This window comes from Gymnogyps californianus, chromosome 17, assembly GCF_018139145.2.
Source record: "Gymnogyps californianus isolate 813 chromosome 17, ASM1813914v2, whole genome shotgun sequence".
In the NCBI taxonomy this organism is placed as follows: domain Eukaryota; kingdom Metazoa; phylum Chordata; class Aves; order Accipitriformes; family Cathartidae; genus Gymnogyps; species Gymnogyps californianus.
Window position 1 is genome coordinate 15847762 of NC_059487.1, and position 23487 is coordinate 15871248.

A 23487-nucleotide genomic window follows, 5' to 3' on the forward strand; every position below is an offset into this window, starting at 1 on the left:
GAGAGCAGAGCGCCCCCTGGCGCCGCGGCGGTCCCAAGCGGGGAGGGTGAGGACGCGCGGGGGGGTGACCCAGATGCGCGCATGCGCCGACCTGGCGGCGCGCGCGTGAGCGCACACGTGCGCGCGGGGGCGCACGCAGGCCCCCGCGCGCGCGCGCGCGCAGCAGACGCACGTGTGTGCACGGACCTGCGCGCGCACCTACCTGCACGCCGGCGCTCGCGCAGGCATGCGCACCTGAGTGCGCGCACGTGTGCACGCACGCCACGCACGTGGGCACGCTCCCGCACGCCTGCCTGGGCGTTTGCACACGCGCCCCCCCCCGCACACACGCGTGCACGTGTTTGCATGCACCCACATACACACACATACACACCTGCATGCATGTACATGCACGTTGCACACCAGCGCGCGCGCGCGCGCGCACAGCCTCCGCAGACGAATGCACATGCGTGTGCATGTCTCCTTCCATGTGTGAAACACGCCTTCCCCCCCCCCGCACGCCTGCTGCTCACACCCGGTCGCAGCTCCCCCACGTGTGCAAGGAACCAGCTCCCTGTTTGCACCCCTGCGACCCCACGCCTCCCTTCTTGTGGTGACACAACCCTCACCCATACAAACGTCCGTGCGTGGCCGCACGCGCGCCATCACGCGCACAAACGCACTCCCGTGCCGGCTCCCACGTCCCTGCCGCGCGGGCGGACGCGGGTGCAGGCACCCGTGGGTGCACCAGGCCCTGCAGCACCCCTGCCCCTCCTCATTTCCCCCTAATAACTGAGAAAATAATAATAATGGGTTCTTTTTGCCAGTGAATCACAAGGCGCCATCCCGCTCCTTTCACGTTTGCAACTCAGGGAAGCAGATGGTGCACCGTTCGTTTAAAGCCGGCGGTGCCTGGGTCTGAGGGGGCTCTGCCTGCGGCGGGGTCTAGCTGAGGATGAGGATGAGGATGGGGACGAGGATGGGGATGCCGAAGCTGTGCTATTGCAGCCTTTAAAATTTATGGCAATTATTATGAGGAAAGAAGTAGCTACTGAGGATGGCTCGGAACATCCCCGGGAGCTGAGCGTCGTCTCTGCTGGGGAGCAAAGCTGACACCCCGTATTTAGCAACCCCCAGCCAGACCGGGGGGGGCAAAGAGGGGCAACAGGGGCCGGGACCGTCCCAGCAGGGCCCGGAGCGGGATGAAGCTCCGGGCAAGGCTGCAACGCGTGAGCCTTGCTTCCCCCCCTCCCCCTTCCCCGGCTCCCCTCCGCTTCCCACCCGCTAACGATTTCCAAGACAAATTATCTTCTGCGAGCACGAGCGGGTTTGCGTGCTCATCGCTTCCCCAGCTCGGGGCGGGGGGGTTGGTGTCTCTCACCGCCGGCTTTGCAGCAGCAAGGATGGCCATGCCGAGGGGCCGACGGGGATCGGGAAGGGGGGGGGGCACAGGTCCAGCCCCTCGGGGTGCAGGGATCGGGCCCCTCGGGGCTGGGCAGAGCAGCAGCCCCTCTGCCTCCACCATCCAGCCTCCCAGGGGACCCGAGGATATCCCAGGGGTTCCTGCCTCAGTTTCCCCAGCCGACAGCACCGGGCAGGTTTCTCTCCCCCACCCACACCACGGGCATCAGGATTAATTAGCTGCCGCTCGGCGAAGTCTCCAGGCGCCCCTGAGATCCGTGCCCAGCTGTAACCAGGAACCAAAGGGTCCTTGTCCCTCGGGAGAGACTCGGGGTCACGGATTGCAAGGGCAAGGGGGAGCGAGAAGGGTTCTGAAGGGCCCGGGGCCGGTTTGGGGACTGTCCCCATCCCGCAGCCCCCATCCCAGCGCCCGGCCCTGCCTCCCGCTGCCAGCCCCTGCCAGGTTTCCACGCTCCAAATGTTAGAGCAGAAACCAGCTGCGGAGAAGACAAATAGCCCCATTTTGCATGCTAATGGCAACCCAGCCCCCAGCCGCTTCCCATCAATCTATTTTTGGGTTTTGCTGGAGGAAAAAAAAAAAAAAATAAAAATAAAATCAAATCACTTTTGCCAAACAGTTGGGGTGGCAGAGGGGGGAGGGAGGCTGCAGCATCCCAGCTTTCCTGGCCGGGCACCCTGGAGTGAGGGCAAAGCCCATAGGAGCATCCCCAGCGCCAAGGAGGGATGCGGGACCCCCCCCCGGACCCCCCCGGCCCCTCAGGGGCTGCCCTGAGCGGCTGCTCTGCAAACGCTCCCCGTTGCAGGAACTCCCGGCGTCGCCAGCTTTGCAAAGCCCCCTCCATGCAACCGTGCAGCCGGGGACCGTTTCCCCACCGGAGCAGGATTCGGCCCCGGGAGCGGGGCCCGCCAGCCCTCACCAACTCTTGGGGCTTTTATGGTGAGGCTAATAAAAGCTATTGCTGTCCCAGCAAGTCTGGCCTCCTTTCTATTCTCTGAGCGTTTCCATGCTGCATCTGTGCTCCAGCACATCCCGCACCACCCAGCGCCGGGTGGAACCCAGCGGGTCTTGGCTGGGGGGCGGATAAATCCCTGTCCTTCCCAAGGGATGGGGATGAAGGGATGGGAGACGAAGGGGAGCCCATCCCGCCTGGCAGCAGCCACCAGGAACCTTCTCAATCCGAGGGGAGAAGCTGCGGCAGGGATGGGGAGAGCAGGGAAGTGCCCGGTCTCTGCTGAGGTCGTGGAAGCTGCAGGAATTTCACTTTTGGGGCTGTTTCCTGAAAAACAGAGCTGAGGTGAGGGATGGCGGCAGGGTGACCCCGGCACGGGGCTGGTCTTAGGGCTGTAAATCTTCTCTCTTTACACAACGCCGGCACAAATCCAGCCTTTCCATATGCAGGAAGGTTTCCCCTCTCCCACGGCTGGCCGGCGTTCACAGCACACGCACGCTCCAACCAAGGAGAAAACTCAGAATAATTTATAGATTGAGTAAAATCAATCGTAAATGATTTTTAATCATCTCTCTGCATGGACCCGGGGTTTGTTATGTACTGGCGGGTGCTGGGGAGAGCCAGCAGCCAGGCACCGGCATGGCCACGAGCTGCCACGCATCCCACTGACCCTGCGCACTGGGAGCTCTGGTTTGATCTTCCAGCGGCGTTGGAGCACAGCGGGGATGAGCAGTTCAGGATCTGGCCCTTGAGCATCCTCGCCAGCCTAGCTCTTGCTCTTTGGACACCCCTGTGGGTTTCTCTTGGGTTTTTCCTTTGCTACGCGAGCCCTGGCACCGGGCTGCCGCAGGGACGTGGCCGAAAGCCCCGCGGGGTTATTAATCAGCGGTTATTCTGATTAATGCAGCCGGGGGGGGTGGGGTGGGAAGCGAGGTGGGGGAGAAAGCCCTGAGCTCCTCCTCGTGTCACAGCAAAGTGGCCGTGGGTGTCAAGCGAGAGGTGGCCGGCCCCCGCGGTGTCGTGGTAGGAAGGAGCAGGGTTTCTACGATGTGCGTGCTGCCGGCATCGCTCTGCCCAGCAAAACCACCTTGAAACAGCGTGAGAAGCGGGGAGGAGATGCTTTCTCCCTGGTGCAACAAAATCTGAAGGGGCGAAGGGGTAACGGCACCTCCTACACGTGCAAATACGATGCAGCACCCGCATGGACCTGCTGCCGGGTCTGCGTGTCGGCACAGGGCATCTTATCTCCCTCGACGGCGTTTTTGTGGATGGGGAATAAAACCCCGGAGAAATGGAGCCATCAACGGCAGCCGCTGTCGGTCGCTCCTCTCTCCTGGATGCACAGAGTCACCCCGCTTCTGGTTCGGGACTTTCCGAGCTCAGTTTCTGCACGCCATGCTAAGGAAAGCGAGGGTGGGCAGGGGATGCCGGGCACGTTGTCACAGACACGGGCGTAATCGCTCACAAAAGGCTTGAAAGTGAAAAATAATCACTTGGATGGGAGCGCGAGGCTGAGCCCATTTACTGCGGACCCCGCTGGGGGCCGGGCGGCTCAGGATCCGGCCCGAAGCCGAGCGAGGAGCTGCCCAGCCCGTGGCCGGGGCTGCTGCGGAGGGGTCGCTGCGGCCCCCTTGCTCGCACAAAGCCGCCTCTGTGTCCCCGGGGAGAGCGAAGGCGGGGACACGGAGGCTTCTCCCGGGACAACGGCAAAACAAACCCCAGGGTTCTCCCGAAGCTGGAAATTCATGTTTTTAAATATCACATAGCGCAGCAAGAATGCAGCCGCAGGGCCGGATCAATGGTGGGGCTCATTCCCAAGCACCATGTCCCGGTGCCTGCCTGCAAAACTCCTGCCTGCAAAACTCCTGCCTGCAAGCCCGGAGCAGAAACCCGGCCCCACGCCAGCATCACCTGCCCGTGTGCCGGTGCCGGTGTGATGCACGGGGATGGGGCATCCCAGGGGCATCCCGGGGGTGCCGGGGGGTACCCAGAGCGGTGCAAGCTCCTCGGCTGAGCCTTGGGAGGTAAAAGAGACCGAATTTGGCCACCGCAGCCTGGGGCACGTTGGCACCTGCAGCCAGCATGGTGCTTGCTGGGCAGAGGTGCTGCTGCTTTGTGTTCCTGAATGGGATGATTACTTGGATTTCAGACGTGGAGATGCGAGAAAAGACAAAAACAGGGGCTTGGTTTTAATCCCTGTTGGCTCAGCTACTAAATTAACACTTTTGGAGCCTGTTCTCACTTGATTATCACCCCGTGCCGTGAAATCCTCTGAAGACAGGATGTCCTACTTAGCAAAATCAACTCTGCATTAGGTAAATATACTTCCTGAAATTTTAATTAGTCCCATACAACGATGCGGAGGGGCCCCGAGGACGCGTCCGCAGCATCTACTCCCCTCCGCGCCCAGAGCCCGAGCACCAGCACGCAGCGGGGAGCTTCGCTGGAGCCGGCAGCAGGAAGGTGCCGAGCTCCCACCGCAGCTGGGAGGGAGCAAGGTGCCTTTGAACATCTCCCCCGAAGCCGTCTTAGATCTCAGAGACAATTAGCGGAGGCTGCTAAAGGGTCTTCAACACGGAGCTCGCACCCTCGGCAATTGAGAGAGCGGAGCTGATGTCAGCCGGAGGTTTGCTGGGAATAATCCCCACGTGGGAGAAAGCTCAAGGGCGCGGGTTGCTTGCCAGCAGCATGCTAATGATGCTTACCCAAACGGCATTCGTTAAAATTGCCTTTTAATCCAGGGATGTCTAAAGTCAAGAGCTCTTGGAGATGGACCAATGTTTCCCAAAGTGCCCGGTGATTTGGGCAGGTGGATGAGGTGGGCGCAGCGGGTCCCCGTGCCGAGGGCAGCGTGCCCGTGGTCCTGCCCACCAGCCCGCTGGTCCTTGTCCCTCTGCAACGGATCGGCCAACAGTGAAGCTGCCCGAGCCCCTGCTGCCTCTGGTCTCCATTGCCCCGGAGCAACGGGCTCGGGTTTGTGGGGTTTTTGCTCATTCCGGCCACTCAAGGCATTGCAAGCTCTGACCATGGGCAGGGTAAGGAGTGAAGGTGATGGTGAAGGTGATGGTGAAGGTGAAGGTGATGGTGAAGGGGATGGTGAAGGGAATGGTGAAGGTGATGGTGACGGTGAAGGTGATAGTGAAGGGGATGGTGAAGGTGAAGGTGATGGTGACAGTGAAGGTGAAGGTGATGGTGACGGTGAAGGTGACAGTGAAGGTGAAGGTGAAGGTGATGGTGAAGGTGAAGGTGATGGTGAAGGCCTGCTAAGCATCCCCCAAAACACCAGAGCTCCCAGTGGTTTCCCAATTCTGGTATTTCCCATCGCTTCTGCTCTCCCCATCTGCTCTGCGCTCCCATCCACGGCTCCTTCCTAAAAACCAGTGCCACTTTGCGCACTCCGTTCCCCGGACCCGGGCTGCTTGAACGAGGGGGAACACATTGCAGCCGCCTGATCTCCCCTGCAGCACCGGGGTGACGACCCTTGGGGGGGACCAGCTAATCCATCCGCTGCCCCTGGCAGGATCAGCTCTCCCTGCATCCCGAGAGATGCAACGGAAGGCGGCGGCAGAACGTGGAGCACCGGGATGCACGGGCAGTTTTAAGCCTGGCATTCCCTAACTGTTGAATCCCTGATTTTGCAGCCTGACTGCATGTGCAACTGGTTTCCAGATCCCACACCAGCGTGCAGTGGCAATCCGACCACGGCAAATCAATTCAAGCCAAGCTGTACCTTGCAACGTAAATAATAAATCGGATTCTGTAAGCGGTTGAATACAGCTAGCGAGCCCTGAAATCGGGCTTGAAGAAAACTAAGAACTTCAGGCTGCTGAGATGTAACGGGGCCATGGTACGGTCATTAACTTGCTCATGCTGGTTTGCTGCTAGATGCTGGAAAACTTTGCTCAGATGATGGTTTTCATTTGTGCCCGTTCTGGGCACTGAAATAAGAACTGCAGTGCTGGGGTGATGGCGATGCCTGGCCTGGGGGCTTATCCCTGGTGTGGATGGCAGGATCCAACCTGCTCGAGCTTCAGCTACCTAATGGAGAGCAGATGGAGCTGGATGAAATTATTTTGGCCCTGAAAAATTGCAACACGTAAAAAAAAAAACAAACCAAAACTAATGGCAATTTCGTCAAGTTTCAGTTGGGAGAGAAAAAGCCTGAGAACAGCGTCCGACCGCCCTCCTCTGCCACGGCTCCGGGTTTGCCGGCAGCTTCGGCCGTGCTAAGAGGATGCGTGGGCTGCCCTGCGTCCGGCTGCATCTCCGCGGTGCTCAGCATCTCTGCACGGGGTGGGCTGAGATACAGCAGGACCAGCAAAACCTCCCCAGCTCATAAAATATCCATGAGCATAGAGCAGCTTCTTAATTTTTTTTTTTTTCCCCCTTACTGGAAAGAATTAAAATATTGCTTTTACTTTTTTATTCTTGCTGTGAATTGATTACAAAGCTGGGAAATGTGAATCACGCTGCCTCGCTGTGCCCTTGCGGATGATGGCATCGCGTGTGTCCTCTCATTGGATTAAGTTGCAAATTCACAATTTCATTTCGGGAAACAATATTAAAAAAAACCTCTGTGCTGAGAGAAAGGAGGCGATCTGGGCTACGCTCTCAAATAATTACCGGCTGCCTTGAAAATAACCGTGACATGCCAAAATCCAATTAGAAATATATCTGTATAAACCTCCTAATGAAAATGCTTCCATAGTCTCAAGCCCCCCTCTGTGTCCCAAGGAACAGAAAACAGGGAGCGATGCCTCGGATGTCCTCTGCCAGTAAATCATCGTCCTCGCGAAGGTGCAGATCTCGCGCTGCGAGCGGCGAGAGGGTGTCCTGCACGGCCAGGGATGAAAGGAGACCGCAGGCACCACCTCGGCTTTATAAGCCGGAGCTTCGGTGCCACCTGAAGCAACCCCCACCCTGCAGCAATGAGGCTTGGTGCTTTATTATCAGCGTGACAATAAATTCTTTTCAGGGAGAGATTTTCATAACGCTAAATATTTCCATGCCCAGTCGAGCTAAGCGCCATCCATCACCCCGCGCCAGGCGGGAGGCTTCAGGCACGAAGCTGTTTTCTATGCTGTCTCCCTGCAAATGCCTTAACAAACTCATTTTAAACTCTTGGCACAAAAATTCAAGGGGGGAATTGGGAAAACCCCTCCGTGGCGTTTGGCTTGCGAGCGCCGGTCCCCGGCCCGTGGGGCTGCGGCAAGGGGCGGGGGGGGGGGCTCCCCGACACCGGGCTCCATCCGCAGCCCTCAGCTCGGTGTCCGGATGCCGCGGGCGGCTTTGCAAAGGTGACATCCCGACGGGGATGGGACATCCCGACGCCACCGACGGCCACCTGCCCGGCCACCGATGGATGGTGCGGTTCCTCCCCCCCCTCGCTGGGTGCTCCCTTTTCCTGCTGACGAGCGGTTTGCATTAACGAGCAGACAAGCAAAGCAACAGAGAAATTAGCCACTTTTCTCCTTAGACAAATAACTTCCCGTCTGAAGGCTTTTCATCTTCTCCCTCTCATCCTCGCAGGGCTGCGGCGGGAGGAAAGCTGATGTTTAATTACTTCCTTTATTCTCTGAAAAACGAACGTGCTGAATCATCCCAGCCTTGCACCCTCTCCGGAGGCTGGCGGAGGGGAGGGACGGGGCCCGTGGTGACATTAGTGCTCTCCCTGCCCAAATCCATACACGCGTGGAGGGGAAACCTGTAGGTCCAGGGCTTGCTGGAGCCGGTGTCCCCGGCTCGTCCCCTTCCCACCCCACCAACACATGGGGGAAAGGGGCCCCTGACCGGTGCTTTGAGCTTCCTGAGCTATATTCTGCGTTTGAGTTCAATGCACAGGCTTTTCCCTCCTGTTATTTAACTCCTGTTTAACCACAGAAAACCCTCAATCAGACATTAAAAGACCCAAAGACAGACCAAAACTCAAGACAGAGTCATCGGGGCTGGTTAAGAGATGTTCTGGCTTGCGAGGGATTGAGTTGATAAGCCAAGAATGATGCTGGATGCTGTAACAGCCAAGGATGGCTGGAGCGTGGAGCAGGCGCGGGGATGCATGGCACCACGCCATCTCCCCAGCCCTCCCCGGGCAGCCCTGAGGCACAGGATTGTCCTGAAAATCCTTCGGAATTACAGACGGGTGAGTGGTCTGGGCTTCCCCACACACCCAGACCCCACTGCAGCATCACCGGGCATCATCAGGATGCTAGGTTGGCACTGGACCTGTTTGCAAATTATGATGAGGAAACAAATTCCTTCCCCCGGACGCATGAAAGCTTTCCTGGAGAAGTGCAATTATTACCAGAAAAATCAGGGAAAGCAAAGGCTGGAAACAGTGCAGCACTTATTTTTAATAACAGCTTGGCGTAATCTGCACACATTTTTCAAGCGACATTAGCCTTTTCCTGCCAAGGCCCATCTTTAACCATATTTCTCTAGGAAGATTTCTGCCATGGCTTGAAAGCTCCGTGTGTAGACAGAGACTGAGGGAGAACTGGGAATTTCAGAGTGATGGAAAATAGCTTCTTTCTGTATTTGACGGAGTCGGATGCCTGCAATGAGCAGTATTGCCCTGACCTCTTGCAGCGGGAGGAGGAGGAATGCAAACACCAGGGCTGAGGGGGGATTTTAGTAGCAGACTGTTCGCAGGCTACGCGCACAGTTCGTGGCCCGACGTCCCCGTTCTTTGCATGGCAGCATGGTTGGCTCGCCAAGTGCAGAAGCCCTGGCCGGCTTGTGGTGTGGAGCTGAGCTGGCGTCCACGGCATCGAGCCTGGCCAGGGGCTTGAGCCCCATCCGGAGCAGCTCCTGAGCGAGCGTCCAAAATTGTGGAAAGCTCATATTGATTTGGGGAGCTGAATTTAATTTTTGCGAGTGCTGCGCGCGCACACACAGTTGCGTAGCCTGGATCCGAGTGGATTTTATGCCGTAGCTATACTAGCGCGGTGAACAGCCACACAACCCCCGGCACGAAGCCACGTGCAAGGTCACTACCACCCACTGCACCTTTACAGCCCCAGCCCATGGCGGTTGATCACCATGCGACGTCCTTAACCCTGCCGGAGCCGTCCGCTAAGAAGGGAGCGTGGTTTTGGAAGCAGCATCTCGCACGCCTGAGTTTTCCTCATCTTAAAACAAGGGCGAGGGTGCTGCCCGGTGCTGCGGTAGGTCTGTGACAGGCAACACCCTGCAAAGGTGAAGCATCGCGGCACGGGCATCTGCTTGTCCTCGTCCTGGGCACGCAGCGGTGTCCCCGTCCCTGTTTCACCCCAGTGTGGGATAACCGCAGGGTGCACAGCCGGACCCCCGGCCCCTCTGCGGCTGACAGTGACGGTCCCTGGCTGGGAGTCAGGTGCGATAGCTGAAGGCAGGCGCCTCCAAAAATACTCGCAGGGTTGCCACCCCGGGGGAGTGATGCGTGCTGGCGACGCCGTTCTGCTCCGTGCCGGCGCGCTGCGCTCCGGTGAGGTTTGGTGGGTGCCCACTCGCGCTGAGGCCGCCCACCAGAGCCCATGTTGCACACATGGGGATGAGCACCCTCCTTCGCCCGCCCCGCTGGCACCCATCCGGGGAGCTGCAGGTCGGAGGGAGAAGGGAAATTTGGGGAGAAGGCAACAACCAGGCGTTGTTTTTCCGCTATGTGCCCACTGCAAACATGAGCAAAAAACCTGTGCACGGTGCCCACTGCACCCTGGTGTCCCCAGGACCTGTCCCTCTGGCTGGGGAGGGATTGGGGCGGGGGGGATGATGCCCGGCAGCCTCCGGGCAGGGATCCGGGGGGGTGATGATGCCCGGCAGCCTCCGGGCAGGGATCGGGGCGGGGGGGGATGATGCCCGGCAGCCTGCGGGCAGGGATCCGGGGGGGATGATGCCCGGCAGCCTCCGGGCAGGGATCGGGGGCGGGGGGGAGATGATGCCCGGCAGCCTGCGGGCAGGGATCCGGGGGGGAGATGATGCCCGGCAGCCTGCGGGCAGGGATCCGGGGGGGAGATGATGCCCGGCAGCCTGCGGGCAGGGATCCGCGGGGAGGGATGATGCCCGGCAGCCTGCGGGCAGGGATCCGCGGGGGGGGGATGATGCCCGGCAGCCTGCGGGCAGGGATCGGGGGAGATGCTCGGGGCATCCTCGGGGAAAGCAGAGGGCGGCAGCACGGGGCGGGCTGGCGGCGCGGCGGGCGGAGCGCCCGGGGGTGGCGGAGCGCGGCGCCGCCCCCGGCGCGGGCACCGGGGCGGGGCGGGCCGGGAGCGCCCGGTGCCGGCGGCGGCGCTGGGGGGAGCGGGGCTCCGTCCCCGCCTGAGCGCGGCCCCGCTGCGCGGAGGATGAGCTGCGGCCAGCCCAAGGACATGGAAGGTACCGGGCACGGGCGGGGGTGGGCTCAGGTGCGCGGCGGGACGCGCCTCCCCCAGCCCCAAACGCGGCGGGCGCGTCCCTGGGGGCTGCCCCCTCCATCCCGGGGGTCTTCCCTCCATCCCCCGCCGGTGCTGCCCCCTCCATCCCGGGGGTCTTCCCTCCATCCCCTGCCGGTGCTGCCCCCTCCATCTCGGGGGTCTTCCCTCCATCCCCCGCCGGTGCTGCCCCCTCCATCTCGGGGGTCTTCCCTCCATCCCCCGCCGGTGCTGCCCCCTCCATCCCGGGGTTCTTCCCTCCATCCCCCCCCGGTGCTGCCCCCTCCATCCCGGGGGTCTGCCCCTCCACATCCCCCTTTGCTGCCCTCAACATGCCGGGGAGGGTCTGTCCCCATGCCCTACGCCCAGTATTACGGGGTACCAGTGACATGGACTGGGAAATCGCGCTGGAGCGAGGGGGTGCAGGTGTGAGGGCAGGGCAGGGCAGGCCTGGGGGTGCTGAAGCAGGGCAGGACCCCCGGGAAGAGCATGTAGAGGTGGAAGGGGGCTCGCGGCAGGCAGGGGTGTCCATGCCTGTGGGCTCCCGCGCCTGCCTCTGCCAGAAGACCCTGCCCTGCCCAGAGCCGCCCCGAGGTCCTGCCTGCTGCCCTCACCCCACAGTCTCTGAGATCACCCTACAGAGATCCCCTGTCCTGGGGTGCTTGGGGACCTCCTGGCAGTACCCACGAGGGGCTCAGGAGCCCAGATACCCCCAAAGACACACACAGTCCCCCCAAAGGCTGTGTCCCAGGTCCCTCTGTCGCAGGGCTGCCTGCCCCTCCGTGCAGGCAGGCAGGCAGCACCCATGCACGCTCCCCCGATGTGCACCCAGGGCACCGTGCTGCGCGGGGAGGACGGAAAGGGCATCTGCCTTTTGTTCCCTTCATCCTCCTTCCTCGGGAGGCACCAGCGGTGAGCAGCCGCCGGCCTGAGCTCCGTCCCTGCGCAGGGCTCCCATCTCACCTCCGCGAGCAGAGAATTCAGAGGGAAGCGCTGGGGCGATGCTCATCACAGCCAGGGCCTGGGCCAAGTATGCCCCAGGGGAACCTAGAGAGGCTTGAGGGGTGTCAGTCCTCTCTGAATGTGGTCTCATCCTCCTCGGGGCCAGCAGGTCTTAGGGAATGGCTCAGGGCAGGCTCTGGTCCATAAGGACATCCTATGGGTACGGCTTCAAAGATTACATGCATTGGGGGGTCCCAGGGAGCATCACTGTCTCCCTGGGGTCTCCGCCAGCGCAAGCAGCAGGGTGAAGCCACGTGGAAGGGACGGAGGGGACCAGCGCAATGGCAATGCCAGCCGGGCTCGTGGCTCGTGCAGATGCCGCTAAAAGCGAGATGAGTCCCTTGCAAAGCTGCACCGTGAGCAGACTGGATTCCCTGTCCTAGGAGTCCCTGGAGTTCTGGTCTCATCCACCCTTCACCTGCCTGGAGGAACACAAGAGGGACGACCATTTCCCCGCGAATTCTCCTCCGACTGTAGGCAAATCTCTCGCCCCATTTGGTGCTAAATGTCTCTTTCCCTCCCAGACACCAGGAGCCAGGCAAACCGACAAAGGGATTTCATTCCTTGTGAAGCTTGTTCCAAGCTTCTCCCAGGGCCCGCTGTTAATCCCGGGAAGCCTGACTGACCCCGGGAAGCCTGGCTGCCCCCCGCGGCAGCTGCCTACAGACACATCCCCAGCGGGGAGCAGGTCTGTGGGACACCCACGCGTGTGACGGCGTCAAAGACACAGGGACGTCCCCGAGGCCGTGCTGGGAAGCGGTGGCAGAGGAGGGAGCTGGATGCAGGCAGTGCATTGTCTGTCCAGGCGCCAGGCTCCCCTCTCCGTGCCTCTGCCTGATCCTACTGCAGCTTGGCTGCCTGCTGCCGCTTCCCCCGGGGCAGGTCCCGGACACCTGCGAGCAGGCAGGCAGCACCCATGGAAAGTCAGCTCGAAGCCGGTTTGCTGGTAGCAATCAGCCCGTGCCCACCTTGGGACCGACCTGGGGATGCTTGCACCGGTGCGTGCTGCCGTGTCCTGCCCCAAGGTCTCCATCCCCGGGAGGTTTCCCATCCCTCTCCCCAGCAGTGACTGCTGCTGCGGCTCTGAGCCTCTCCAGCGCTCACGTTTCACCAGCCATAAAAGTGTCTGGAGAAGGAAAGGGAGCGGCGGCGTGCCGGGCGAGGGGAGGGAGCGGTGTCTGTCCCTGCCGCTGCTGCAGACCCTGTCCCACCGCCCGGGGCAGGCGGCTGCTGGTCTCCCTGCGGTGACCTGGCCCCTGGCCTCCCCCTCCACCCGCCCTGTGTGGCTGGAGAGGTGCCCAAAATGGATCAAAGAGCCACCGAGAGAAAACGAGCCAGCAGCGATTCCCCAGCCCACGAGCAGGCAGTGCGGTGTCCATCGCACGGGGCTGCCAGACGAGGCTCAGGGACCATGGACCAGCTCACGGGGACCTGGAAAGATGGGGGCACAGTGGCTGTTCAGGGACCAGAGCTGAGCTCTCCCCTCTCTGCTCCAGCTCGGGCTCAGCCGGCCTGAAGGCTCCTGTAGCCCCGTTTCAAGGTTCAGCACAGCTTTTGCTCACCGACCGGCGCTGCTGGCTGCGGGCACCCCCTCTGCCCGCACCCCAAACATGGCCAGAACCATGATGGCTTTGGCCGGGCGCAGGAGCAGACAATGCTGAGCCCCGCAGCCCTTGCCCGGGAAGGATGCTCACCACCGCGCTCCCTCTTTTCTTTTCCTCCTGCATCCCAAATGCCTCAAGCCACCGGTGACCCCGGTGCTGCCACCCACGAGCTTGCCGCGGCTCTGCTGAGCCCCGGGGCACTTTGATGCCCGGTGGGTCCGGTGTCCCCCGCAGCAGCCCCCCAGGCTTCCCGTCCATCCCAGCGCCAGTTGGCCCTGCCGCGGGATTAGGCGGGAGCACGCAGGGGAAAACGCCGAGCATCTCTCCAGATCAAACACCCACGGGGCAGCGGGGAGGGGGTGTAATTCACCCCAACCTCCCCGTGCGAGGCCGGCTGGGGGCTGCCCGGCACTGGAGCCGGGGCGAGCGTGCAGCCACCATTTATTGGCAGCAGGAGGGAGGCGATCAGGGGAGTCAGTCAGGTGTGGACGAGGTATGAGGGGAGGCAGGGATGGAGCAGCGCTCGTGAGCTGCCGGTGCTGCCGAGCGCTCGCGCGCATCCCTCCTCCCGCCGAGATGCAGCAGGGCCGGCCGTCCCTCTGCTGCGTCTCCACCATCCGCAGCTCGCAGGGAGCACCCGAGCCAGGTGAGGGGGGCTGCAGGGCATGGCCAGGGGGCTGCAGGGCACGGCCGGGGAGCTGCGGGGCCAGCAGGGTTGGGGGGAGATGCTGCATGTGCATCCCCAGCCGGCGGGCACAGCCTCTGGCTCGGCAGAAAGAGGAGCGGAGGGGATGGAGGGCGGCTGGGTGCTCGTGGCGTTGCTGTGGCTGCTCCTGTGCAGGGCATGGGAAGGAGAGGAGAGCCTGTGTCCCTGCGTGGAGCCAGCCCAGGGGATGCCCTGCCGCGGGGCTCCTCTGCCCCCATCCTTCCCTTGCTCCGAAACGCTCCCGCGTGCCCTGGCTCAGCTCCCCCCTACCCTCATTTATGTCGAGTGCCGCCGGGCGATGGGAAAGTTGGGACCCGAGGGCTGGACTGGGGTAGCAGGAGGCTGCGGAGGAGCTGTTGGAGGAGCTGCTGGGGGCTCTGGGCTCCAGGGCAGCAGCTGCCTGCCCCTGACGGGAGCGGTGCTGCCGGCACTCCCGGCCCTGCCTTTCTTCTCGGCTTGTTTTTCCCTTCGTCTTTCCCCCCATCTCCCATCTGCTCTCACTCCGGCTCTCTCGCCTCCAGCCGTATTTGCTGGAGGAGCATAGATGCCCACGTCCTGCTGCTGGCGGCAGATGCTTTATAGCCCCCTACGGATATAGGTCCTGATGATGGCCAGAGCCCCGTGCCCCACCGCTCCCTGACTGAACCTTTCTGCAGCGAGTCCTGGGGAAGCCGCGGCGCAGCCGAAGGACACAGCTCTGGCACCAGCCCCTCCGGACCTGCCGGGTCCATATCCGCCCCCAACGCCCGGCGGGACAGGCGGTTTTCAGCTCGGGGGTAGCCCAGCACGGCCGTGGCAGGGCTGGGTGCTCAGGGTGCCAGGGGCAGGACAGCCGGGGGCATCTCGGGCATCCTTGGCTGGAGGGAGCACAACCCGCTGCGGTCCTCGCCCGCCGGGTCCGGGTTATCTGAGGCTGTACGAAGCCATCGGAGACATCCCCATCACCCGAGACAGGCGCAGAGACCACCCCTGCCAGCCCTGCCGCTGTTCGACACCAAGTCTCTCTGTGGATCTCCCTTCAGCTTGTTTTCCGTAAAATAATTTCCCCAGCCGTCGGTCAGGTCCCCTGCCTCAGTTTCCCCATGGCAATGCTTGTCGCTGGGTGTGTTTAAGAAGCAAGGCGGTGTGATGTGGTCTGGATAACCTGGGACCCACGGACACATCGACAACCGTTTTCTGCTCCATTTTGACTTCTTTTGGCCAGTTGGTCTCCTCTTGCCTGAAGGTGTGCTCGAGAGGTCTCTTTGAAACCTCTTCCCTCTTAAAACCCACTAATTATGAAAACGAGCTGCAGCAGGTTTTCTCCAGCCCTTCCGCTCTCCCAGGGTGGGTTATCCCCACAGGTGGATCTCCTTCGGGTGCTGCTCTGCTTTCGGTGGTGGTTTGTGACTTGCCCGGCTTGCTGTGGTGGGAGCAGGTGAGCTGGGGGATGCTCTGGTCTTTGCTTCTGCGGATCAGCGCTGCTTATGTCAAGCTGGCTGGCTTTTATCCGGAGCAGACGAGCGCGTGAGCCCCTAATACCCATGCGTCCCCCTCCCACAGCAGCCGGGTCCCTTCAGCCCCTGCCAAAGGAGAGCTTTGCATCCTAATTGCAACCCGAATACCCCCATCTTATTAAAACACAAAGGGTGAGGGACAAAAGCTACTCGTTGTGGGTAAATGGCTCTTCGTGGGTCATCGTAGCTGGGCTGGCGTGTGTTTGGCCATCACTTGGGTGCGCAGGTTTGTGCGCCTGCGGGGCAGCAGCCGTCCCAAAGCAACCACGGTGTGTGCTGGCGGGGGGACCAACTTGCGTCCCCTTCTCCATCGGGTTGCCCGGGATGGGCTTTATCTGCTCCCCATCCCTCGGCGGTGGCACTTTAATGTCAGCCTGGTCCATGGAAAGTGGCTCTTCCCCTTTGCCCCCTCCCGGCGTCTGGCCCAGGAGAGCGGCGGTGACGAGCGGGAGGTTATAACCACGCGGCGAAGATCAGCCGCGGGTCCCCACGTCTGCTCGGCAGGCGGGTGTCAAAGCAAGCATCGCTCGCGAGGGGTTTGTGTGGGCAAACATCTTGTCGGCGCCAGCCGGTGGGTTCGTGGGCTGATGGGTTTTCTCCCTGGGAATGGGAAGGGAAGGCGGGAGGGGGGAGATTTCAGCAGTGGGGGGTACAGCCGAGCTTGGCAGGTCTCGTGGGGTAGAAGAGGAGCTTTTAGGTGCCCAAGTGCGGGGCGGGGGGGCACCGTGGCCGTCTCTCACCCCCCCTTCCCTCCGCAGCCGCCGCCGCTCACTTCAGCTTCTGCCGCAGCCTCCTGGAGCACACGGTCTCGGCCGAAAACCTCAGCTACCGCCTGCAAAGGAACCCGGGCAGCAGCCTCACCTGGCACGACGGCCGGAGCCAGCGGGCCGACGGCGGCCGGACCGTCAAGCTCCTGCGGCAGCCGGGCACTGAGGGCTCACAGGTACCCGCCGGGCTCCTCCGCAACCCCCGGTCCCTGCCCCGGGGCTGCCCGGGGGAACACGGCGCCTCGTGTCCCCCCCGCCCCGTTGATTCCCCGCAGGAGCATCTCTCCTTTCTCTGCAGTATCAAGCCTTTCGATCCCGTTTTGCTGAAAGCCCACGTGATTATTGGGCATTTGATCATAGCAAGATGTATAAATACAATAATTTAATTATTATCATCAGGCTGGGGGCTGTGCTGGGGTGAGCTCTGTGCGTCAACTCCCCTCCACACCGGGCGCTAGGACTTAATACAATTTTGCGGTAAATGTGCCAGAACCAAATTCCTTATAATGCCTTAAAATCCCTGAGCGCTTGGGTACGTCTCTTAGCCAGGTTTGGGCCATTGTCCTCCTAAAATTTTGAACTTTATTGCGTTAATGAGGCTGTGAGCTGAAGGTTTCCAGCTATTTGCCTGCTGCCCTGCCTCTGCACAGCGGTGGGAAGGAGCATCTTCCCAGCGTGCGGCTCCTGGTGCTTCCTAACTGCTTCGTAACACCCTGGGATCGGCGTTGGGAGGCAGCACATCCAGCTGGTGAATGCTGGAAAGAAAATGGGGGAAATCGAACTGCCCCGCTTCCAGCCTCCAACGTGGAGATGCTTTTGCCTCTTGAGGGCCTGGCTGGTTTGGCATCAGAGGGGAGCAGGGACAGGTACAGTCCCACCGTCATGCTGTGATGCTCACAGGAGCGGCAGCCCCAGGGGTGCGGTGTCCCCCACCCTGGTGGCACTGTCCCCATCACCCCGGTGGCTCCTTCCCTCTCACACCTCTGCGAAAAGCATGGGGACAGCGCTGCCTGCACAGCACTGCCTGCACAGGGACACGCCAGCCGCTCTCCGGCTGCCAGCTGCGTTCATCATGGCTCTCCCTCCTCTGCCTCTATGTGCCTCCCAGAGGGATTTGGCGGGGAGAAAGGCTTTAATTTTGCCGTAAGCAAGGAAAAATGCCTGAGAGAAGGGAGGTGACGCGAGTTGCTCCTTGTAGCTCCCAGGGGATGGCTCCCACCACCCGGCTCCCCCCAGCCACCTCCTGCCTCCCCGCGGGAGCAGCCTCCGAGCCCTCCCGCCCGCTCTCAACACCGGCGCTCAATATTCACAGCTGAGAGTTTTATCAGAGAGACAGCGCAGCTCAACCGGCTGGAAAACGAGCCCGTGATTCATTACACCTCCCCTTCCCACCCAGGGAGCGCAGGGGCTCGCTCAGGGCCCCGCCGGGAGGGCTTCGCCAGCCGCAGGGGACGATGCGCCCTGAGCCGGTAGCACGGGGTTTAGGGATGCTGAGATGGGTCCCTGGCGCGGGGCTGTGTCTGATGGGCGAAGCGCTTGCAGACGTGAGCGTGCCCAGGGAAATTGCAGGTTGTTTGTCACCTCTTCCCCTGTGCCTCGGAGGGTTAGTTGGATAATAGCTGTGGGAAGCTCACGGGAAGCTCATGGGAAGCTCGCCGTTATTTCCCCCAGCCCTCCGCTTCTCATCATCGCTCGTTAGTGAATCCAGAGCAAATCGCCTCCTCCTCCCCACGGCACGCTCTCCGGCACGCTCAGCCGAGTGTGAAGGAGCCGAGCGGCCGGCGCAGGCTGGGGCTGCTCCCGCAGGCAGGCAGCTACCGGGATGTGTCTGGGGGGGGTGGGCAGCTGCCGGGGATCCCCCCAAAAGTGGGGTTTGGTTTGGTTGGGAAACCAAATTGTGCACATTGTCTATCACATTTTCCGTCTGCTTTGGAGATGGATTCCTTGGTTATTAATCTACAGCCTCCCAACATTGCCTTCTTCCTTCTCGCTTGAATGTCCCCCAGCTGCCACCGGCGAGCCCTCCTTGAGGCAAGGTCCCTTTCCAAACCCAAATGCTTCTTTGGGCGCAGCAGCAGCCCCTGCCAGGCTGGCCGGGCTCCGCGGGGTGAGCACTGCCCGGCATGGGGCCAGGGAAGACATCCCGGACCCCGCTGCCCTCCGCTGCCTCCTCTTTGGCATCTCTCAGGGACGTGTCATTAGTTTCAGTAACCGCGGGATGTCTGGAGTCACTGTTACACTAATTATCTCCGCTCCTCTATTAGGCATGCTTAATTGGCCAATGTTTGCACGTGGAGGTCAACATTGGCATACTGCGGTCCAAGCGCTGTCGACCTTGCCCGTGCCGGTATGTCCCCGCATCGGCTGCTGCTTCTGCCATGCCCCTGCCATGTCCTGGACATGGGTGAGGACCGTGCTGGCAAGGGACCCTGGCGAACCAGTCCCTTGCTGTTGCAGGCAGTGGGGACCCCTTTCCCATCCCCACCTGCCCGTGGTCCAGCCCAGGACAGTCCCGGCAGCTCGGGCGCAGGGAGCTGCTTTGGAGGAGCAATGTTTGCTGGTGCTGCTCAAGGATGACGTCTCGGCGTTGCTGGCAGCAGAGAGCTCGCCAATCCCCCCTGGGTGCTAAAACCAGGAAAAGGTGGATTTCTGCATCCCCCAGCCCCATTTCCCAGCCAGCCTTGAGGATCCCCCCAAGGAGAAGCAGGCTCGTCCCCCTGCGCTGTTACAGCTCAAGGCGTTCGGTTTGCTCCATACCGGGATAAATCCAGGCTGCAACGACCTCGCGAGGCCGGAGTCGCTGTGACGTGGGCGAGGAAACGGAGCTGCCGGGCGGCTCAGGGCGAGACCGGCCGCTCCAGCAGGCAGCTGGAGGGAGGGAGGGATGCCGGCAGACAAGCTGCGTCTCCCCGAGGGCACCGCTTCTCCCCCTCCATCCCCTCTGCTCTGCAGGTCCTGGCTCCGTCCTGCCAGCAGGCAGGTGCCTGCCAGGCAGCGAAGCCGGCCGGGCGGCCGGTGCCAGAGGGAGCAGCCTGCGTTGGGGACAAAGGCAGTCCAGGCAAGGGGCGAGGGTGTGTGGCAGAGGTCTCCAGGAGGTGGAGGGTGGCCACGGCACGCCGGGGCGCTGAGGATTGCAACCCGGTTTTATCCCGGGTGTCTCCGGGCATGGCAGCACCCCAAGAAAGGGCTGCGGGGATCAGAGGTGGCTTTAGATGCCCACGAGGCTGCAGGACCTCATCGTGGCCTGTCAGCTCAGGGTTGAAGGAGGCTGAGCAGGAGAGAAAGGGAGAGTCCCTCCTGCTCCAGGGCACCAGCGGGCTGCTGGCTGCCTCCCTGGGGACTTCTGGTGAGGATGGCTTTGCACCGGTACCCGCTGCCCCCCCGGACCTCGCTGGCTCCATCCCGCTGAGAGCTGCCAGCAAGCACCCTTCTCTGCCCAGCGAGGGGGAGACCCTGGGGACCCCTGGGACGTCTTCCGAGCCCATGCGATGCTCTGCTGGGCTGGGAGATGTGTAGGGGAGGGGGTCTGGGGCTCCTGCCTGCAGCAGGAGGGCTGGGGAGCTCCTGGGCGTGGGGTCTATATAGAGCAGGACCCCCACCTCAGCCTCCCGTCCCCGCTCCCCTCGCCTCCCTCGCTGGTTCCTCTGATGCTGCTATTTCAGGGTGAGCCCAGAGACTCTGGAGAGTGCAAAGCCAAACTCTGCCGCCGTCGCCGCAGTCCTGTGCCACCGGCCAGCATCTCCCCCGTCCCCGTGGGCTGACCTCCCGGCCGAGGCGTTTTCCTCCTCACGGGGCCAAATCCAGCTAACCCCCTCCCTTCCCGCTCCCCACAGGGCCGTGCCTGCGACCACTATGGCATCTACCACACCAGCCCCACGCTGGGCAGCCTGGCCAAGCCGGTGGTGCTCTGGACCCAGCAGGATGTGTGCAAATGGCTGAAGAAGCACTGCCCGCATAACTATCTCATCTACGTCGAGGCGTTCTCCCACCACGCCATCACAGGTACGGTAGAGACCCCCACGAATCACCGGTGCTAATTGCCATCGGCACATGCTCCTGGGAAATGGCTGTTTGGAGGTTCGTGGTTCGGAAGGCAGACGTACCCCCTCCATTTCTGTCCCCTCTCCCCACGGAGATGCAGCCGGGGTGAGAGCCGCCCCATGGCACTGGGCACGGGGACACCCACCCAAGCTGGTCCGGAGGCATCTGCCACCGGGGTGAGCTCCAGGACAGGCTGGAGGTTGTTTAAAATGAGCATAAATTGCCCAGAGGAGATTGTGGTTTATAAGATGGGGAAGAGTCTTCTCCTCGCCTACATTAATATAATAAGAATATTTTTATAGTTTTTTAAATACTGAAAATTTTTGCAGAAGAGGAAAGATCTCTGCCCAGCTGGAGTCCAAGTTGCAAATGTCTTCCTCCAGGTCTGAATCCAACTCCGAGCCAAGTCCTTGGAGGAGAATAACCTCTAGGACCTGCTCCCTCCCCTTTGCCCCCTGGGGACGGTGGCTTTGACCTCTACCTGGGAGCATCAGCCCGGTCCGACTGCGACGCGTGCATGGCCGGGCAGAGCTCTGCCGGGGCCAGGAGAAAGCAGCGGGGAAGGGAGTGCTGGAGCTGCCTGGGAGGGATGCAAAGCCCTAATGCAAGAGCTCAGCCAGCCCTTGCATGGGAAACAAAGGCAGCATTAGCAAATGTACGCTGGGAAACAAGGACAAAAGCTGGTTGTAAATCCCTCGCCTAATAGCCCCCGGACTGGAGGAGAGTGGCTCGCCGGGGACGGTGGCGGCAACGCTAATGCATTTTGATGGGTACCCCCATTCCCCCGGGACGGCCAGCCTGCGCGGGGACCGTGCGCTCGGAAAAACATCTCCTGATGTGGGAGGTGGAGCGGAGAAATGGAAAGCTCCTGCCTGCGGGGATGGGTTACGTGATTGCTGGAGCCAGTACCTGTCCCAAGGCTGGGGACCTCCAGCTGTCACCCGGTGCTCTCCAAAAGCGGGGCCACCTATGAGGCTTCTCCGTCCCTGTGGGTCCAGGTGGTGAAAGAGCATTCTAGGATTTCTTCCCTTTCCCCCTCCTTGTTCCCACGTGAAGATGGGCTCCCATTTGAGTCGCACTTTTACGGTGTCCCCGCCACGCGGTGCTGCCGGCCGGGCGCTGAGCGATGCCGTGTTTGCAGGTCGGGCGCTGCTGCGGCTGAACGGGGAGAAGCTGCAGCGCATGGGCATCGCTCACGAGGCGCAGCGGCAGGAGGTCCTGCAGCAGGTCCTGCAGCTTCAGGTGCGCGAGGAGGTCCGAAACCTGCAGCTGCTCAGCCAAGGTAGGGCCGGCGGGAGGCCGAGCGGGGAGAGAGGCCACGAAGCCCGACCCCGGGGGAGGTTGTGCCCCTCCTGCAGCCGTCCAGACGAGGAGAGCGACGGCTGGGTGGCTGCCAAAGCCAGAGGCACCCACCTGCATGGCGCTGATGCAAACGCAGCCCACGCCGTGGCTGGGATGGGGTGTGGAGTACAGGTTGGGGTGCCCCGGGGAGGGGTTGTGGTGCACAGGTTGCGGTGCACTCGGATGAGTTGTGGTGCGCAGGTTGTGGTGCGCAGGGCTGGGCTGTGGTGCATGGGGACAGGCTGTGGGGGACAGGCTGTGGTGCACAGGGATGGGCTGTGGTGCACAGGTTGTGGTGCACAGGGATGGGCTGTGGTGCACTGGGATGGGCTGTGGTGCACAGGTTGCGGTGCACAGGGCTGGGCTGTGGTGCATGGGGACAGGCTGTGGTACACAGGTTGTGGTGCACAGGGATGGACTGTGGTGCACTGGGATGGGCTGTGGTGCACAGGTTGTGGTGCACAGGGATGAGCTGTGGTGCACTGCGATGGGCTGTGGTGCACAGGGATGGGCTGTGGTGCACAGGTTGTGGTGCACAGGGATGGGCTGTGGTGCACTGGGATGGGCTGTGGTGCACAGGTTGTGGTGCACTGGGATGGGCTGTGGTGCACTGGGATGGGCTGTGGTGCACAGGTTGCGGTGCACAGGTTGCGGTGCACAGGTTGCAATGCACAGGGACGGGCTGTGGTGCACGGGGCCGGGCTGCGGTGCACAGCCCAAAATCCATTAGTGGCATTTTGCATGGAAGGGATGGGATTCTCTGGGGCTGGCAGTGGGTGAGCTGGAACGTGCCACCCTGCAGGCTGTTTATTCCTTCCTCTCCCGCCTTGTTCCAGCTTCTTTTGGAAATGTCTCCTAGCTGATCCGTCTGTTTGGCAGATTGCACCAACACTGTGAACCGAGCACCTCTGGGATGGGCTGTGCACCGCCGATACGAGACTTGAACCGCACGCTTGGAATACGAAGAGACAGCTTCCCAGCCAAGCCGGGGCTTCTATCCTTCTTCTTCTCTCTCTTTCTTTTTTATGAATACATTTCTGTGCAGAGATGGGAGGTTTCCTCCAGGAGACGTGGCTTTTGGCTGGAGGAAAATTAGCAAAACAGCTGCTGGGACAGACAAACTTTTGCCCACCTGAGCCTGATGGTTCACAGGGAAAGAGATGGAAAAAAGGAGACAACGACAGGCAAGGCTCAGCATTGCGGACAAATCGAGCACGGTTATTCCCAGGACAGCTCAGAGCCATGCACAGGACGGTGAAGCCTTATGCACATGGGTGACATCCCAGCACTCGCCAGCTCGTGTCCATACCTCGGAGCTTATTTAGGGAGCTTTAGTTTTCTCTTCAGACTGGGCTGTCTTCCAGCGTCCCAGGAGGTAATGTTATCAGTAGCAAATAAGATGACCCGACCAGCCAAAAAAAATTAGAAGCAGGGCCAAGCCACCAGTGCCCGGCTCCACTTGGTGAGTTAAAAAGGGAGCTGAGTCATCGGAGCTGGAAAATCCGGGAGCGAAGGCAGGGTGGACACGCTGGGGGGGTGCCGTGGCCTGGAGGAAGCTGTGCCAGGAGCTCGTCCTTCATCCGTCCTCGTTTGCAGGCAGACAGGGGAACCGATGCAGGGGCCGGGTGGGAGCAGCCGGGGATGCTGCTGGGCAGTGCCGGGTGCTGCCCAAGGTGAGGCTGGGGATTCCTGGGTGCCGGGTTCCCCCCGGCCCCGGTGCCTAGTCGTGCTCCTTCCCACACCATCTGCGCTCCCACCAGCTCTTTGCAGAGCTCTGCTCCTCCGGCAGTTGCAA

At 61.6% G+C, this 23487-nt stretch overlaps 1 protein-coding gene across 1 annotated transcript; it reads left to right on the forward strand.

The window, feature by feature from the left end:
- Positions 1–13917: 13917 nt before the first annotated feature.
- SAMD10 (sterile alpha motif domain containing 10) lies at positions 13918–22636 on the forward strand. Its single transcript, XM_050907504.1, has 6 exons — positions 13918–13987; positions 16021–16026; positions 16302–16486; positions 20144–20312; positions 21493–21633; positions 22572–22636. The coding sequence occupies exons 1-6, from the start codon at positions 13918–13920 to the stop codon at positions 22634–22636; spliced, it is 636 nt and encodes a 211-aa protein (XP_050763461.1).
- The last annotated feature ends 851 nt before the right edge of the window (positions 22637–23487 follow it).

Excerpts from the sequence above, each read along its gene's own strand:
- SAMD10 (XM_050907504.1), top strand. The coding sequence starts at position 13,918 with ATGCAGCAGGGCCGGCCGTCCCTCTGCTGCGTCTCCACCATCCGCAGC. Across the intron at positions 16,487-20,143 it reads CGGGCACTGAGGGCTCACAG|GGCCGTGCCTGCGACCACTA; the intron begins GTACCCGCCGGG and ends CGCTCCCCACAG. Across the intron at positions 20,313-21,492 it reads CTCCCACCACGCCATCACAG|GTCGGGCGCTGCTGCGGCTG; the intron begins GTACGGTAGAGA and ends CCGTGTTTGCAG.